The sequence below is a fragment of the Apus apus genome, chromosome 19 (assembly GCF_020740795.1).
Source record: "Apus apus isolate bApuApu2 chromosome 19, bApuApu2.pri.cur, whole genome shotgun sequence".
In the NCBI taxonomy this organism is placed as follows: Eukaryota; Metazoa; Chordata; class Aves; order Apodiformes; family Apodidae; genus Apus; species Apus apus.
The window spans coordinates 7376304-7393182 of NC_067300.1; the positions used below are offsets into that span (position 1 = coordinate 7376304).

General features: G+C 47.5%; 1 protein-coding gene across 9 annotated transcripts; it reads right to left on the reverse strand.

Moving 5' to 3' along the window:
• Positions 1 to 1986: 1986 nt before the first annotated feature.
• Positions 1987 to 15591, reverse strand: TTF1 (transcription termination factor 1). 9 transcript variants are annotated; one of them, XM_051636746.1, is made up of 16 exons: positions 15508 to 15591; positions 14758 to 14968; positions 12364 to 13817; positions 11851 to 11942; positions 10091 to 10241; positions 9795 to 9895; positions 8749 to 9647; positions 7769 to 8019; positions 6893 to 7078; positions 6292 to 6370; positions 5890 to 6020; positions 5148 to 5376; positions 4733 to 4822; positions 4442 to 4507; positions 3637 to 3722; positions 1987 to 3205 (listed from the first exon to the last, which is right to left on the reverse strand). In XM_051636746.1, exons 7-16 carry the CDS (start codon positions 9633 to 9635, stop codon positions 3045 to 3047), a joined length of 2166 nt encoding a protein of 721 aa, XP_051492706.1. In that variant the 5' UTR covers positions 9636 to 9647; positions 9795 to 9895; positions 10091 to 10241; positions 11851 to 11942; positions 12364 to 13817; positions 14758 to 14968; positions 15508 to 15591; the 3' UTR covers positions 1987 to 3044. The 9 variants fall into 9 exon arrangements, with proteins under 9 accessions (XP_051492706.1, XP_051492705.1, XP_051492704.1 ...); XM_051636745.1 differs by having other exon boundaries at positions 11851 to 11945; XM_051636744.1 differs by having other exon boundaries at positions 12221 to 13817.
• Positions 15592 to 16879: the final 1288 nt, after the last annotated feature.

Sequence of the window (16879 nt, forward strand, 5' to 3'; positions counted from 1 at the left end):
CGCCGGGGCCCCCGGTTCCACGGGGCCCCCGGTTCCAGGGATCCCCGGTTCTACGGGCCCCCCGGTTCCACAGGCCCCCCGGTTCTACGGGCCCCCCGGTTCCACGGGCCCCTCCGGTTCCACGGGACCCCCCGGTTCCACGGGCCGCCCGCCTGGGCCCCCCGGCCGCCCCCGAGCCCCTCCCGCTCAGCCGCCCCGGCCCAACCCTGAGGGAGCGGAGCCCAACTGCCGGGGAGCGGGGCGGGAAGCGGCAGCGCGGCCTCGTCCCTCACCTCCCGCCGCGCTCCGGTTCCGTCCCGGCCGCGCCTCCCGCCCTTCCGGCCGGCGGCAGGAAAGGGGCTGCAGCCCGGCCCCCGGCAGCGGGCCTCGCCCTTTAAAGGGCCGGGGGACAGAGGGAGAGCGCGGGGCGGCAGCCCGGGACGGGGTGTGAGAGCCCCGAGGAGTGAACTCGCAGCCGCCGCCACGGCTGGCGCAGGCCGCAGCCCCGTGTGCTGAGGGGGAGTTTGCTCACAGGGTGAGGGAAACCTCTCCCCCCCACCCCGGATCCGGGCGGCCCCAGCACCCCCGAACGGAGCAGGAGGAGGTTTTGTCACCGCTCAGGGGCCCAGAGGTGCAGCCGCTTCGCTGCGGGCTCCGTCCCTGCCCTGGCAGCTGCTGCCCCGGTGAGCAGGGCGAGGCTGGTCCCCAGGCTGGGGGGGCTCTGACACATCGCACAGAAAACTTGCCTTTCTCCAACCCCCCCTCCTCCCCACGAGACTTGTTCGGGACCCTGCAGGAGAATGGGGTGAAAAAGGCAAGTCACCCTTTGAGCTTCAGCTGCTGCTGCCACCATAATGCTCCTCAAGGTTGGAGGGCTCCTCTGCTGCAAACACAGCCCTCGCAAGGCGACTGCCTGTCTCTGATAATGCTGCACAGCCAAGAAGCTCTTCCTACAACACCATTCAGGCCATTAATGCACCACAAAAAGTGCTTGAAGCGACATTTCTGCTTGAACCACCCAAGTTTTGAGGGGACTCCCGGCGCTTTTTAGACTTGAAGGTTCTGTCACGCTCGCCTTCATCATGCAGCCTGATACACAAAGCTTTGTCAGCGTTGTTCCCCTCATTCTGTGGAGCCTGTTTGTTGGGTTTTTTTTTTTAAAACCACTGTATGGAGTTTGCTGTTTTCAATAATATCCAAATAGCCACATGAAACCCCCACCTGTGCTCCCACATACCTTTAAAGATGATGGCAAAGGGAACAGCTGCTTCCTTATCTCTTCTTAAGTGCATTCAGGGGATGGGAAATTACCAGCAATTACTCTCCTCCTCCAAACAATCATTTGTCCATATGCAAAGAAATTACCAACACCCAATTACCAAAGGAGATGCAGGTAAGGAATTGTTTCCCTACTCCCCTTCCCAGGCTGAGGGGGAGAGGGACACTGTTCTCCTCTTTTCCTGTGCAGCAGAGGTCAGGTTTACAGCTCCAGCCCTTGTTAAAAGCAGTTTCTCTGCAAAATTAAATTTATCAGTAAAAGTCCTACTTCAGAACTTTCCATTTAAAGCAAAGGATAAAATAAATTTCATTATGGAGGCAGAAGGATTTTTTCTGTGAGATCCAGTCTGCAAGACTCTAGAACCACACCATCATTTGTGCTCTGGCCTGCAAAATTTCAGAGGATCTCCATCTTCCAGGAAAAAAAAAAACCCAACACAAATCAAAAAACACAAACTACTTAGATTCAAAAATTCAAGTTCTTCAGCTTTTAACCTTCAAACTTACATGGCAACAGAAGGGATTCAGAGACCTAAGTGCAAGGGAACTGGAATGTGGATTTTTTTCCCCCTCCACTTCAACTTATGACTGGAAAACTTACCCTTGCCCCAGTGCTGATCCCATGGGGTGTCCTGCCTGTCCCACAAAATCCCAGTGTTTTGTCTTCAGAGAGACTAAAACCAGACTACAGATAAATGCAGGAAATTATCTGACAAGTCACAATCCAGATGAACCTCCAGCCAGGCCTTTATTTCATGCCACAAGAGGTTCTCCATTTTCAGTGACCATCATTACAACGAAGGAAATTCTCCCGTATCAAAATGACCATCAAAAAGCAGTATGTCAGAAACCAAGTCTTCTTGCATCATTTTCTAATACAGCAGGTAAGAAATATAAACAAGCCATAAAAATACTTTACACAAACAGTAAGTTTTGTGGTTGTTTCTTGTTTGTTTTGGTTTTTTTTACATTTACTTGGTCAATTTACAAATAATCCTTCTAGACAGACAGTTAAAAATACCATACAATGACTTGAGTACAAACCTCCACCTTATCCCTCAGCTTATTAAAATGTAGAAATTCTCCTTGGCACAATAAAAATATATCTATGTGTATATATACACACTGCCCAGTTTATCTCTGTATTCCAAATACAACATAATTGCTCTGGTTAGCATGAAATGACATTACAATTTATGAATTGTAAGGGACAAAAAACCCTTTTCCCTAGAAGGGTGGATAAAAGTATAAGTCTACAACAAAAATAACAGATGTTTTTAAGATGATACATTAAAAAAACCACAACTCAAAGTTGTGCTGTTTCCATCATCACAGATACCTTAAGGTTTTTTTCATTATAGAGATTTAAAAGCAAATTGAAAGTGTTTTCTCAAATCCATGAATTTATTTCTTTTAAATAATTTTAAATTCATTAAAGTTCTAAAAAAAAAAAAGTTCCAACACAAAGGGTAAACAGCAGCTTTCAACTCCACAGAAAACAAAGCAGTGGAAAAAAAATATTTTTGAGACATTCAGAAAGCAACTTAGATGCTTTAAAAGGTATCTTAAACCAGAGCTAAATTAAGGTTAAAAAAAAAAAAAAATTGGCACAAAAATTGTATTTACCTCAGTCTTCAGTATGAAACAAGAGACTCAGGTATGAGTATCTTTGCTTTTTCCATTTCTAGATAGCCTGTGTACCTGCAGCTGCTGATCTGTGCCTACATTCAACCAGATCCATTCTGCAGTTAAATATGAAGACCAGGAATTGTTTTTAAGGCAGTCAATTAATCACTGTCTTCACTGGAATCAAAAATGTCACTGAGTTGGAAAGTTGTTCTCTGTTGACTGGCTGTTAACTTGTCAGAACTAAACTGCTTCTGTTTCCTTTTTTCTAACATTTCTTCAAATTCTGGAAGTTTCTCTTCAAAAAGATAATCGATGATTTCTTTGGAAAAAAGAAAAAAAACAAGTAGTCTTAGTTGGACCTGTGGGGGAACTGGTGCCATGGGGAAAAGGGATCTCACAGGCAGCAATTATTCAACCAGTGTTAACTGGCTAAAAAAACCCCTCACTCTTCCATAATAATCACAGTAGCTGGAGGGTGGATCAGACACATGAACATGCACAGAGAAACTGAAAACAGCAGAGTCATCAAACTTCTAAAGCCAAGGTATTAAAGAGGTTGACAGGGACTGCATGAAGATGCCACTGAAAGCAAACTTACTTAAAAAGCACTGAGTGAAATAAGTGTAAAGTCTGATATTTTAGACAATTTACTTAGGGGGAAGCTAACTAAGAAAGCATTGAACCAGAATACATCTCCTCTTGAACAAAAAAGCCCTTTCATTATGATAATCAAACAGCTGGGATACTGACCAGAAAAAGTCTTTTTTTGCCAAAAAGGGACACAGGAGACTTTTAGCTTATAAAATTTTGCTTGAACATAGGCTCTAGGGACATCTCTGAAAAGAGAAGAGTTGAAAGAATTAGTGGTGCAAGTAACTATTGTAAGTTCAGTTGTTCCTGATTTATCTGTTCATGAGAGTGATGTTACTTAAACAACATCAAAGCATTACAAAGAAAGGATGGATTTCAAATCCTAAGCAAAACAGTTTTTCAAGACCCTCTTGAAAGGTGAGAACCTGAACCCCACCAATATACATCTCTAGGTTTAGTGAAAAGAAATGGTGAATTAAACTGAAAGTACGTGGAAAAAGAATCAAGTGCTGCAGAAAAAGTATCAACATTTGCAGTATTGGTAATTTCATATTCAACATTTACTGTGTTTGGAAGGAGACAATATAATGTTACACATTCCTATAATTCTCCCTTTTTCCTATGTGTTAATTATCACTTGGCAAAGTGATAAGTGATCTTTTAAGTTCAAAGACTGCAGCAAAGACTAGGTGACAGAGTTTGAGCACACAAAATGTGCTGGGAATACAATAAGGGTTGCTTGAAGTGGTTAAAACTAAGTTTCAGAGATTTTGGGCACAGTTTATTGCTCAATACTATGCAAGGATATACCAAGGATATATATATATATAAAAGTTAGCAAACTAAATGGCATTTTCTGTAGTTGCAGAGGTCCAAGACCTTTGATGCCTTTATGGAATTTTGAAGACTCTCTGCTTCAAGTAGCCTTTGTATCCATAAAAACAGGGGGAAAAAAAAAGTTTACCCGATAATATTACTGAGTTCTTCCCAGTTTACTTCATTAGCATCTTCCACTTTCATTTCATACAACCTGTGGGTATCATACAGAAGCAGTTTGTAGGCAGAATTGAAGAAGTAATTAATTCACTAATGCTCATAGCTCCCCCACTCATAAGTCACAAGACATTTTGTCCAAAGAAAGAGCAGTTGCAAAACCTGTAGGAAACTGCAGGAAAGTTCTCACCCAGCAAACTTTTATAAACTCAACTCAGAACAGTAAGAGATGCAAAAACATTCCAGGACCTCTGAACTGTACCTTTTGATAAGATTGATCTTGGCCTGTAATCCTTTGGTCCCCCTGTACACCTGCTGCCCTTTGGTCATCTTGTTTGTTAAAATGGTAGTCCTTTAAAAACACACCAAAAAAAAGATTTCTATCATTCTAGGCACCACAAGGAAGTGTCTTCAAGATGCTAGAGCTGCCACAGAACAGCAGCAATCAGGCTTCACTATCCCAGCAAGAAGAACAGGCAACACAGCCAGCAAAGAGGTATTTATTGGTCTCAGAGACATTTGTAACACCTGTCTGTACTTCACAGCCCATTTATTACCTCTCTCACCAAACAGTCACCGTGGCACAAACACTTTTGCAAAATGGCATTAAATGCTCCCAGAACACATTTTACTGTCTCAATTTAGTACATCTCAGCATAGGAAAGGTAAAACCTTACCATTTCTGTTTACATTGTCTCCAGTATCGAGTTCCCACTTTAGCTTCAATCTCAGTCCAGGGCAGTGTCTGGCACAGTTTCTCACGGTCAATGGAGAGATCCCTATTGGATTTGCCTGATGATGACAGGGAATTGGATTCTTCCCCTTCCAGCCTTTTCCTGATCACCTCCTCCACTGCATGCATCAACTTCTGGGTCTCCTCCCTTGACCAAGGACCATAATTAATAGCTAAAATTAAAAATAAGGTGAAGGCATAATGCATCATCAAATAGCAGGGGAAAAAAGGCAAAATAGCAACTGCTTCACTTTGCACTGTTCTTACTTGCAGCCCCAGCTTCTTAACATGCTTCCCAGAAACTCTTTGTACCACATGTGAGAGGAGTTCAAGCTAATTGCTAAAGAATAGCACTGATCCCTAGTTTCTATCTTTTAAAACCTGGTTGCCAAATTCCTCCTGCCCTCCCCCTGAAAGCATCTATTCAGATACCAGTTCCATTTCATTAAAAGTTGCATTTGTTCCACTTCTTTTCCCTTTTCTGTCAAAGACTGTTCTTACCCCTCACGTATGAAAATGCAACCAGTGGTCTGGAAAAAAGAACCACCACCACAAATTCATTAAAAAAAAAAAAAATCCACTGTAGGGCTTTTTATACCTGAAGTTTAGGGCACATACAACACACAGTGAAAACAACTTCTCAAGTTGCATTACACAGAATTAGTTTTTCTCTTTAAATTACAAACCTGACTTGATTTCAGAGTATTTCATAGCAACTGAGAGGTTAGAACGGGACATCATCTCAGCAATCTTCTTCCAATCATTGCCATGCAGAGCATGATACTTTTTTAACTTTTCTTTTTCTTCCTTTGTGTACCTAGTTGAGGAAATGAGCACAACTGTAAATTCAAACCATTCCAGCATCTTAAAAGACCTGTAATCTTTACAGGTGTTTCAATGTTACTCCTTGTTACCATTTCAAGCCAGATTTTAGAACAGAGGTATTGATAAGGACTAGTCAGAAGAATAAACTGTCAAATCAGGCACAAATGGGAGAGGTTATGTTCATTTATATCCATTTTTAATCTACAAATAAACATCAGAGACTGATATTAGCATTCAGAAATTATTTAGTATTACTCACTTACCTCCCTTTATAATTGTTTGGGTCAAACATCTTCCTTGCTCTGTAATAGATCAGCCTCCAGGGCCGTGGTATTCCCTCAGCTAGGAGGCAATGATTCATTTTTAAGAGACATTCTCACACTGGTGAGGCCACTTTAAAAAAACCAAAACAAATTCCAAACCCCAACCACACATGTTTTCATGACCATGCTGTCAACTCCCTCCATCACTAGGACATACTCTCCAACACCTCAGTAACTACACAGGAAATAAACTGAAGACAATCTCATCAGGAGCTTAAAAAACAAACAAAGATTAATTGTTGTTACTGTGGTAAGACTGGGAATGCCAAGAGCTGGTAAAAAATTGTTCATGTGTGTGTGGATACCCAGATTGGATCAAGGTGCTATTTTAAACTCTTAAATTCTTCATAGGCAAGCAAAGAGGGTCCAGAACAACACACTGTACAGATTATCAACTACAAACTCCCAGCAGCACATTCTTTTTTCTGCCAAATGCAGCCCCATGGGTGCTTTTCAATAAATAGCTGTTTTAGAAACTACACTGCAATTTCACCAGGTTGTGGAACTAACATTCAATCTGAGAAGGAACTTCAATACTCACAAAGCTTTTCACAAAATAGGTGTTCTGCTTTCAGGCGGTTGATGGCTTCTTTATCTTCTGGGTACCTGGAGGTGAACAGGAGTTTCTCAGCACTGTCTATTCCAGTAATGGATAAGAAATCTTCCACATTTTTCCGGATTTGATCATTTTCCTTCTGGGAGAATCTGCCAAACTTGACAGCAACACCTAAAAATACACAGAAAGTTTTATTTTTAATAAAAAGGAAACCTCAAGTAGCACCTCTCGAGCACTGCAACTCAGGCTCTAGCAAAAGTGTAATAGAAGATCAATGAATTCAAAAGGTGAAAAAAATAAACTTAAAAGAGACAAAACAAGAGCTGGGAGCAGGTGATTTCCACTGAAGTTTTGGGTTGTGGATGCTTTGCGAAGTGGATGCTACAAAGCAGAGAAACAGAAAATCACATCCATTGGAATGAAGTGAGCCAGACTTCAGGGATGTACCAGACATGATACAAAGTCAAACTATTTTTCCCTCTATCCCAGGATTAGCAGAGCTGCACAGTGTTTCCTCCCTGCAACAGTAATGTGAGAGGCCTTCCAGCACCTGAAGGAGCTCCAGGACAGCTGGGGAGGAACTTTCAACAAGGGCAAGTGAGAGGACAACGGGCAATGGATTAAAACTAGAAGATTTAGGGGACACATTAGGAGGAAATTCTTTAGTGTGAGAGTAGTGAGACACTGGAACAGGTTGCCCAGGGAGGTCATGGAAGCCCCATCCCTGGAAGTGTTGAAGGGCAGGTTGGATGGGGCTTGGAGCAGCCTGGACTGGTGGGAGGTGTCCCTGCCCATGCAGGGGGGGTGGAACTGGATGATCTTTAAGGTCCCTTCCAACCCAAACCAGTCTGTGATCCTCACCTTGTTTTTTAAACTCTTTAAACCTCATTAAGTCTCTCCCAGCCATCTTCCTGATTGAACTGTCTGATATATTCCTCACATGAGGAATAAACTCTTCCAATTCTTGTCTGGCAGTATCCAAACCCGTGGCTGAACAGACAGTAGAGTTCAGGATCTCATCATCACCCACAGTAAGCTCATCAGAGTCTGCCATTTCAGTAAAGGAACTATTCTGGTCCTTCCTTTCCTCTGATGCCAAGGGTTCTGATATCCTGATATGAAACAGAAAAAAAGGATTAAAATTAACTGCTAGAGCTCCAAAAGAAAGATTTTGTTAGTGTCTCTAGCACTAAGGGAATGAACACATTCAGTACTTAAAGAACAAGGAATATTTCACACATCCAGCCCCTTGTCTTTCCAGCATTTTAATATTTAATACAGACATAATTTAGTATCAAATTTCCACACCTGCAATACTCAAGGAGCTTGCTGAAGTGGTGAAAATCTGCACTTTTCCCACAAAACTCTCACACATGGACCTACAGAACACAATGTCTCCTGCAGTGCAAAACTCATCATCTCTCTCTTACTAGAGCTCTTTATTGCTTGTTCTAGACACAGTAAAAGCATCAAGAGCTTGTTACACCAGCATTTGCTTGCACAGATCATTATTTAGTTGACCTTACTAATTGTTTGGCAAAATGCACACATTCAATATAAACACCAAACTGAGCAAATTAAATGCCTTCTTTCCCCCCTTTTAAATAGGAAAAAATATTCTACTCTGAAGGCAGTGGCATTCTTACCAGTTTTACTGTGCTGATAACTAAGCTCTTGCAGTAGGTCTCCATAATATCTCAATGTAATATGAAGGTTTTTGATGTTATTTTTTAAAAAGACATATAAAACAGACTGAAGAAAAACCTGAGACCCAAATCATGTGGCAGAAACATTTCTGGGGGTGGGGAACAAACCCAAACAAACCCCCAAATTTAACTTACATTACTTCACATTCTGAAGAGCTTCCTTCCATGACCAAAACACTGCTTTTGGTTGGCTTCCTGGCACGTGCTGGAGTTTTCTGATGAGATCCATCAGCTGCTTTAGTTGGCTTGGAAAAATGAGCAGGACCATCCACGGAGTCTTCACTGATGACAAGAAAATCATCAGTGTCACCATCTTCTTGCCATCGCTGGGATGAGGCAGCACCTCCCTCTTCTGCAGGTGAGGCCAAGGCTGGGTCTTCCTTTTGCCTGCTCTGCTCTGGAGATGACACCAGTAACTCAGCAACAGTCACATCTGTGTCTTCCTGCACCTCTTGGCTACTGCTGCCTCTTTTCTTCCTCCTCCTCTTCTTTTTTGGTCGTTGAAGGTCATTTTTATCACCTGTTTCTGAGGCAGGCAGCTCATGTTCCTCATCATTTTCAGGCCATTTAGCTTTTCTTTTCTTCTTAGCAGATTGTTTGAAATAAACACAATCCACCTCCAGACAACTCTCATCACTTTGCTGATGTTCTGGGACACCAGGTTCCTCACTCTGATCATCTGTGTTCTCACTGCACTTAGGTTTCTTTTTTTTCTTTCTGGCAACACCCACACCAGTTTCATCACTAATTTCAGTTTCCTCTCCTGCATAAAAATGATCTAACAAAGACTGCTTCTTCTGCCCCTTGGTTTTGTGTTTCTTCTTCTTTTTCAAGCCTTCAACCCTCTGTGCTGCTCTCTCATCAAACAGCAGAGGAGAAGCACAGCCAAGCTCTGCATTTTCTTCACTTTCTCCTTCACCATTTTCATGCTCCTGGTGATATTCTCTCTGTTTTCTCTTCTTCTTCTTCTTCAGAACTTTCTGAACTTGAAAAAAATCATCTGCACTTACTACTTCTCTCATATTTTTTCTTACCTTAAATAAAAGGGAAGAGTTTTACTCAAGTGATATAATCTAGGTACCATTGCACAGTTACACAGTAAGAAAAAAAATCAATAAACCCTCAATATTTTCTTAGAGCTATTCAGTATTTTCTCAGAAACATTTAATAAAGGTACTTACTTTTTAATCCACCTAATGTTGGAAAGTGACTATGAAAAAGTGATCCCTCCTTCATCAAACAGATGTGCATCACAGCTGTATTCAGCCTTACAACTGCCTTCCTGTAACAATAAAGATACACTTGAATAACTATAAGCCTGACATGGATTTTTAATAACTACACAATGACTGCTTGTTATAGTCAACTCTGTTTTCAGCAGGAAGCAGCAACAAGCTAGAAGTAATAAAAAAACATTACACTAATCAGCACTAAAACTAAGTTTGCTAATTAGAAGCTTCTGACTGGCTTTGCCCACCTTCAAACAGGGCCAGTGAGGACCTGCCAGCCCTGGTGGACTCTGCAACCAGAGCCAACCTGTTCCTCAACAGGAGGAACTGTGGAGTTGCACAGAGCAGGCAGGAGGCATCTTCTGGCATACCTTCTACAGCCAGCACACAAGAAAACACCTACAAAACAACATTCTGTCATCTCTGAAACAGAAGACCTTGAATTCCATCCCCAACACGGTCTCCAGCACTGACCAGTACCAGACATCACCTGGGGACAGACCCCAACCCACTCAGCCCCTGGGACAGACCCCAACCCACTCACCCCTGGGGACAGACCCCAACCCACTCAGCCCCGGGATCAGACCCCAGCCCGCTCAGCCCCGGGACAAGACCCCAACCCACTCACCCCTGGGGACAGACCCCAACCCGCTCAGCCCCTGGGGACAGACCCCAACCCACTCACCCCTGGGGACAGATCCCAACCCGCTCAGCCCCTGGGACAGACCCCAACCCACTCACCCCTGGGACAGACCCCAACCCACTCACCCCTGGGATCAGACCCCAACCCGCTCAGCCCCGGGGACAGACCCCAACCCACTCACCCCTGGGATCAGACCCCAGCCCGCTCAGCCCCGGGGACAGACCCCAGCCCGCTGAGCCCCGCGCAGCTGCCCCAGCGCCCCGCTCTCGAGGCCAGGCCGCGGGCAGCCCCGTGGCTCAAACCCCCGCGGCCCCTTCTGCTCCAAGGCCCGTCCCATCCACCGGCCCGCCCGCCGTTACCCTCCGCCTTCCCCCGGGACTCCCGAGGGCGGCAGCGGGGCGGGCCGAAGCGGAGGCACCGCAGCCCCCCGGTTCCCCCCCCCCCCAGGATCGAACGGCCCCGCGGGGCCTCCCCCCGCACCTCCGGCCGCGCGCGCTCCTCCGCCCGCAGCACCGCGCCCCCCCCCCGCAACCCGCTACCGGCCTCTCCGTTCCCCCCCCGCCTCCCGCCGGCGGAAGCGGCCCCGGCCGGACCCATCGCGGCGACGGACCGGCGGTTGCTAGGAGACGGGGCGCCGCCAGCACCTCCCGCCTCTCCCCAGGGTGGGATCCGCGGCGAGACCCTCCCGGCCGCACCGGAGGGCCAAGCGAGCCCTCAGCCAGGGCAGCGCCGCCCGCCTCAGCCCCGCCTGTCCCCGCAGCGCCTCGCCCGGACGGCGACATGGCGGGTTCCGACGCCGGAGCCCCGCGGCGGCCGCTGTGCTTGGCCGAGGTGGAGCCGGGCAGCGACAACGAGCGGCTGGGGGTGGCCCGGGACAGCATGTTGTGCAACCCGCTCATCCTCAAGGTGAGCCCTGGCGACCCCGGTGTGTCCCCCGCCCCCCCCGGCCGTGCTCCCTGCCCGGGCACAGCCACCTCCTCCCCCTCCATCCTAGGACCCCCCGCCCCGGGACATCGCTGTCACAGCAGATATAACCCTCCCTTTAACCCACCTGCAGTGACAGCAGTTGAAAAACAATAGGTTCTTCTTTTTTTTTTCCCCCCTATTTTAAGTTTTGCGACAAGGAGGGGAAAACGTGTGTCCTCGCTGCTCCTTCGCCCTTGAGCTGCCCGGCAGCCCCGGGGTGGTGACCAGCAGCAGCAGGGCTGGGTTTGCCCTCGGAGCCCCGGGTGACAGGGACCCTGATGTCTCCGGGACTGCTCGCTGCCACCCCCCGCAGCGCAGGGGCCCTGGGGGGTGAGGGGACACGACACAAACTACCCACCTGGGGTCCCGAGCGCTTCACAAACTCTTGACACTTCTCACCTTTACAAATCCCGCTTGTATCCCCATCCCGGGGACAGGCTGAGCTCCGGGGTGGGCTTGGAAAGCTCCAGGCGTCTCGCTTCGCTTGCCTCCTGCTAACCAGCATCCACAAAGCACAGAAAAATCACTCTTTAACCCCCAAAATTCCCTGGAGTCCCCTCCCCACCCCGGCTGGCAGCCGAAGCGCGGCTCCCGGCCCCTGGACGGCACTCACAGAGCAGCTCCGTGTCCCAACCAGCCCTTCCCCATCCCCGACCCGGGACTGAGCAACCCCCCACCCTCTGCTGGGGGTCGGGATCGTTGTTTTGAGGGGACAGAGGGAGAGAAACGGCGGCCGCAGCCCCCGGCACCGGCCACGCAACCGTTGGACCTGCTGCACTTTTCCTCTTCTCCTGGCGAGGGCAGCCGGTTCTGCTCAAAAACCTGCGTTTCCCACCGCCGTGACAGTCGAACAGCGGCTGTTCAGCCTCGCCTGTGCGAGTTCCCGTTCTGGAATTCCCTTAGGGATCGTACCCCGGTTAGCAGCAGGCTTGGAAGTCGGCCGTCAAATTGTGGAGTTTGGAGTATAACAGAAAATGTGAGTCTTGTAACACTGAACGTCGTCCCCCCCTAAAACAACACCTAAACAACAAACAACTCTGTACTTCCATTTGGAAATTATATTAGGAAGGAAAAAAAAAACAACAAACACAACCAAAAAAAGCTGCTTTTGCCTCATAACTCAAAAGCAGCTTCACTTTTTCAAATCCTAAACTTCTGCTTGCTTTCTTTTCTCTGGATTCTCTAAGTTTGGTGGTTTCCTCGTCTAGTTCCCCTCCAGCAAGAGCTCCCCATCTCCTCCATCCCCCTGGGAGTGGGGCAGCCCCAGTTCTCCCCGATCCCTCCAAACTGTTTCTGGCTTTCTTTAGACAAGTGTGCAAGTAAATACATTTCTAGGCAATGCATGAATATGAATCAGAAGAACAGGCAATTCTATGGCATTTAAGGTCAGCTGAGACACAAGTGCAGGGGTTGGGCTGATCCTACTTATTTTTATGATGAGTTCACAATCTTTAAATTGAAATACAGGTATAAGCCACCTGCCATTGCTGTAAATCCCAGGCCTAGGGCTGTCACACTGGGGTGATCCTACATAGAAAGGCTCCTCTCCTACAGTTGCAGGTAAATGAGATGTGATCATGAAGATTATGGTTGCTTTATGTGGGAGTTCTGCCTGTCTGGAGGGGTTTGGTTTCAGCCAAGAGCTCACTTGATGTCTCCTCCCCCAGGGTCCAGCAGTTTGCTCAGCCCCAGCTTTAGGGCTTGGGGTTTGTTTTTTTTCTCAGCAGAGCATCCTAGCAGTGGGATTTCTGAGCAGGTTTGAGTCATAGGATATTTTAGTAAGACTCTAATCTGGATTTCTGCTGTCTCACCAGGTGAAACTGAAATTTGAGCAAGCTTTGAGAAAAAAAGTCGTGTTAAATCTTGGCATTCTGGACAAATGTTCTCCCAGGGCTTCCTTGCAGGAGGGTGTTCCTCACCATAAGCCAGCTGGTAGGGATGTAAAGAGATCTGCATCTACCTGGTGAAATCCTTTAACACCAAGTAACTGGGCTATTAACAGGGATGCTTTTACTCTTGGGATCAGCAGGAATTTCACCTCATGGTAAATTCCATTGTAAAGTTTGTGCAGGAAACTGCTGACTGCCTGCCAGCTGCCCCCCCACATTGCATCGAGCCCCACTGGATTTCCCAAGGTGTCCTTGGCTGCCAGCAGGTGACAGTGACAGGATGGCAGTTTACTGGGGAAGTGGTGGCACTTGGCCAGCCCCATGGACCCGTGGTGACATACTCACAGTGTCAGCCCTTGGCCACATCTCTTCTTGGTGCTTCCAGCTGCAGTCTGGGATCTCTTCCCCCACCTGGAGAGCCCTGGGGACCTGGCATTTTGGAGACAGCTGCTGAAGGGGATGGCCAGCAGGTCCCACCTGAGAACCAAGGACACAAAGATAGTTTAGAAGGAGACAAAAGGTTTTGAGACAACTGCTCCTCCCAGCCCTGGGAGGGCACCAAGGAATGCTCAGTTCCAACAGCTCTCATTAAGGTTCACCAGACAGCAATTAAAGAAGAACCTGAGGCCCAGCACTGATGGAGGGGACACTTAGTCCCTAATCTTCCTCCAACTAGCCCTGGGTCCCCAAAACCCTCATGCAAGTGTGACAGACCTCCTACTTTGCAGCAGCTAAAAACAGGATCCCCTGTTTTCTCTCCCAGTTCTCTCAAGTATCTTCTAAAAGAGGCATCACTATCCAACAGGAGACCACTGCATTCCTGGCTGACCCCCCTGCCTCAGCTCTGCCCAGCTCCGTCCTCCTCCCAGGATGTGTCCACACACACTTGGCAATCACAGGTTTAAAACATCCTCTTTTCATATAAAAATTTCTAAGGGATGAATATGCCATGTTTTGTGGGTGGAATGTATGATGTGTTTTAATGAACCAAGGAATTAATTTAGTTTATCAATACATATTTGCTTGCAGCGTGAAACTGAGGAAAGTTTTTCATCTAGTGAGGCCAGTAAAAATCTGAGCAAAGCATTTTTGGTCTGTTTGTTTTTACCAGTAAAAGCCTGAGCCAAGCACTTTTCTCAGCACAAACTTACTGTGTTACAAAAACAACCCAGCTCAGGGCAGGAGCCAAGAACTTCTCCACACTTAACCCTCAGCACGCCTGAAAAAAAAAAAAGTGGCCCACACCAGTTTGATTGCATTGAGGTGAACTGTTTTTTGAATAACATGTCATAATGAAGCTCGACATCTCTCTGCCAGAGCCGTTGTGTCACCAGCCTGGCACTGGACATGTCCCTGGTGTGCAGAGGTAAAGGGGAAATCACAGCTGCCAGACCCACAGGCCAAAGCATTTTCTTACCTGTTAAACTGGGAACGTGCAGAAAGTGGGGAACTGCTCTCCACGAAACGCCTTCAGAGCAGAGAGGCACCCGGCTCCCCCTCAGAGCCCCAGCCCAGGATCTCAGCGCTAAAAACTTGTTTCAGGATCAGCGGTTTGGAGGAGGAGGATGTTGCTGGAGCTGTGGAGGCTGGGAAGGGCTGGCACCGGGTCCCAGTCCCAGTCCTCCCGCCTGTCGGGAGAGCCAGATTTAACCAACGGGAAGTTTCCAGCACTACTGGAATGCGCAATATTTGTTTTAAGAGCTTGTTATTTACATGACAACTGATGCCAGGCTCTTTTAATTGGTCTGAATCCCAGGCCATTTAGGATTCGTTTTCCTAAGCTTTTCCTTCCAGCCCCGAGGGCTGGATTTTTTATTTTTTTTTCTTTTTCCAAATCAGATTAAACAAAAGCTACAAGACTCCGGCAATAACATCTCGACACCCACAGTCTCCAGAGGAAGTACGTATGATTGTAAGAGCTTGCAAACCCACAGGACCTGGCACACCGATCCCCTTGGTTTTGGCAGTCCCAGCAGAGCAAGGATTAAGCAGACCAGGGAGGCTGAGCTGCCCTTTTCCCTGGAGGAAGAGGACACATAGGAGAGCTCAGGAGCCCACTCCATGCCCAGGGGCAGCAGCTGGGTGCAGGGGATGGCAGGGCACCAGCTGGGCCACCGTGGGACTCCACTCACTACGTGGGTACCAAGTAAAGGCAGAAATCACTCACCGCAGTTGTTTTTTTTTTCCTTTCATGCCTGTTGAACCTTGTCACGAAGCGTTTCTGAGCCGTCTGACTTGTCAGAGAGCAAAGGGCTGCTGAGAGGTGTTGCAAACTCTTTTTGGTTTCTGGAGCAAACCATAGGAAGGGCAGTTGAGAAAAGGAAGAACAGGCATTTTATTGAACTAGAATTGTGTCACATCATGAAAAAAAAAACAAACCCAAAGCTAATAATGTAAGAGGCAAACACAGACAAATGCACGGTGTGAACAAGGGTACTGCAACTTCGAGTTGCCAACTGCTCACATCCCAAGCTTCTCTTGCAAGTCATTCGTGAAAGGGCAGGTTTTCCATCACTCTGGAGTTGGAGCTTTTATTAATAGACCTGCTTTGTGGGTGCAACAGGACTTTTAAATCTGAACATTGTGCTCAGTCTGTGAGCCTTTAACCCTCACCTTCCTTTCTTTTTAGATCTCTTGAAATCCACTCATCTTCTTTAGCTCTCCTGGCAGCTGTACAGTGAGGAGCCAGGAAGAACCTGGAGAGGTGCTCCCACCTCACCAAGCCCTTCCTCAGGGCAGAGCCAGGAGGCACCGCTCACCTTTGCGACCCTCCTCCAGCTTTGTGCAAGGACCGTGCAGGAAGGGCAGGGGAGAAAATACGGGCTTCCTTCAAAACGTCCGCAGGGCTGGATGCTCAGGGAGCGGCTGTGGGGCCACCAGGAACAGTGCAGAGGCTGCGTGAGGGCTGGGACCGACCGAGCAAAATCACTCCCTCTCGGCACAGCACCTCCCGGGAACGTGCGGAGCTTGCGCGGGTCCCCGCGGAGCCCAGCGCATCTCTGCCCTCCCCGGGAGCCCCGGAGGGCTCAGCTGGAGCCGCCTCCGTGTTGACCGAGACCCTCAGACCTAACAAACCCTGCTGACAGCACCACCACCCTGCGGAGCATCCTCCACTAGCCTCCGGATAACTGCCCCAGGTGCCGGCTTTCTCGATTTCGACACCCGCTCCCTCGCCTCGTACCTGCTCAGCTGATTGCAATCAGTTTCTAATCGATTTGGAGTCAACTGAAAACTTGGTCGGGGACCACATTTTTTGTCTGTTTGCAGTGAATAACCCCGGGGAGGCAGAGCAGAGCAGGGACAAGTTCTGTGAGGCTGATTTGCAAGAAGGGGGTCTTTTATTTGGTGTTAATTGTACTATTTACCTCTAAACCGCTACCTGTGCTGAGCATCCTGCCTCCTGTGCTGGCTGCTTGGGGACGCTGAGGATTAATTAGTGTTTAGGCAGCGTTTTGTGTGCTTATTACTAGTGTTATTATTCCTATATCACCCCTGCTATTACATTCTTGCCATCTAAAGCCGGTGTTGTGCTTTTAAAA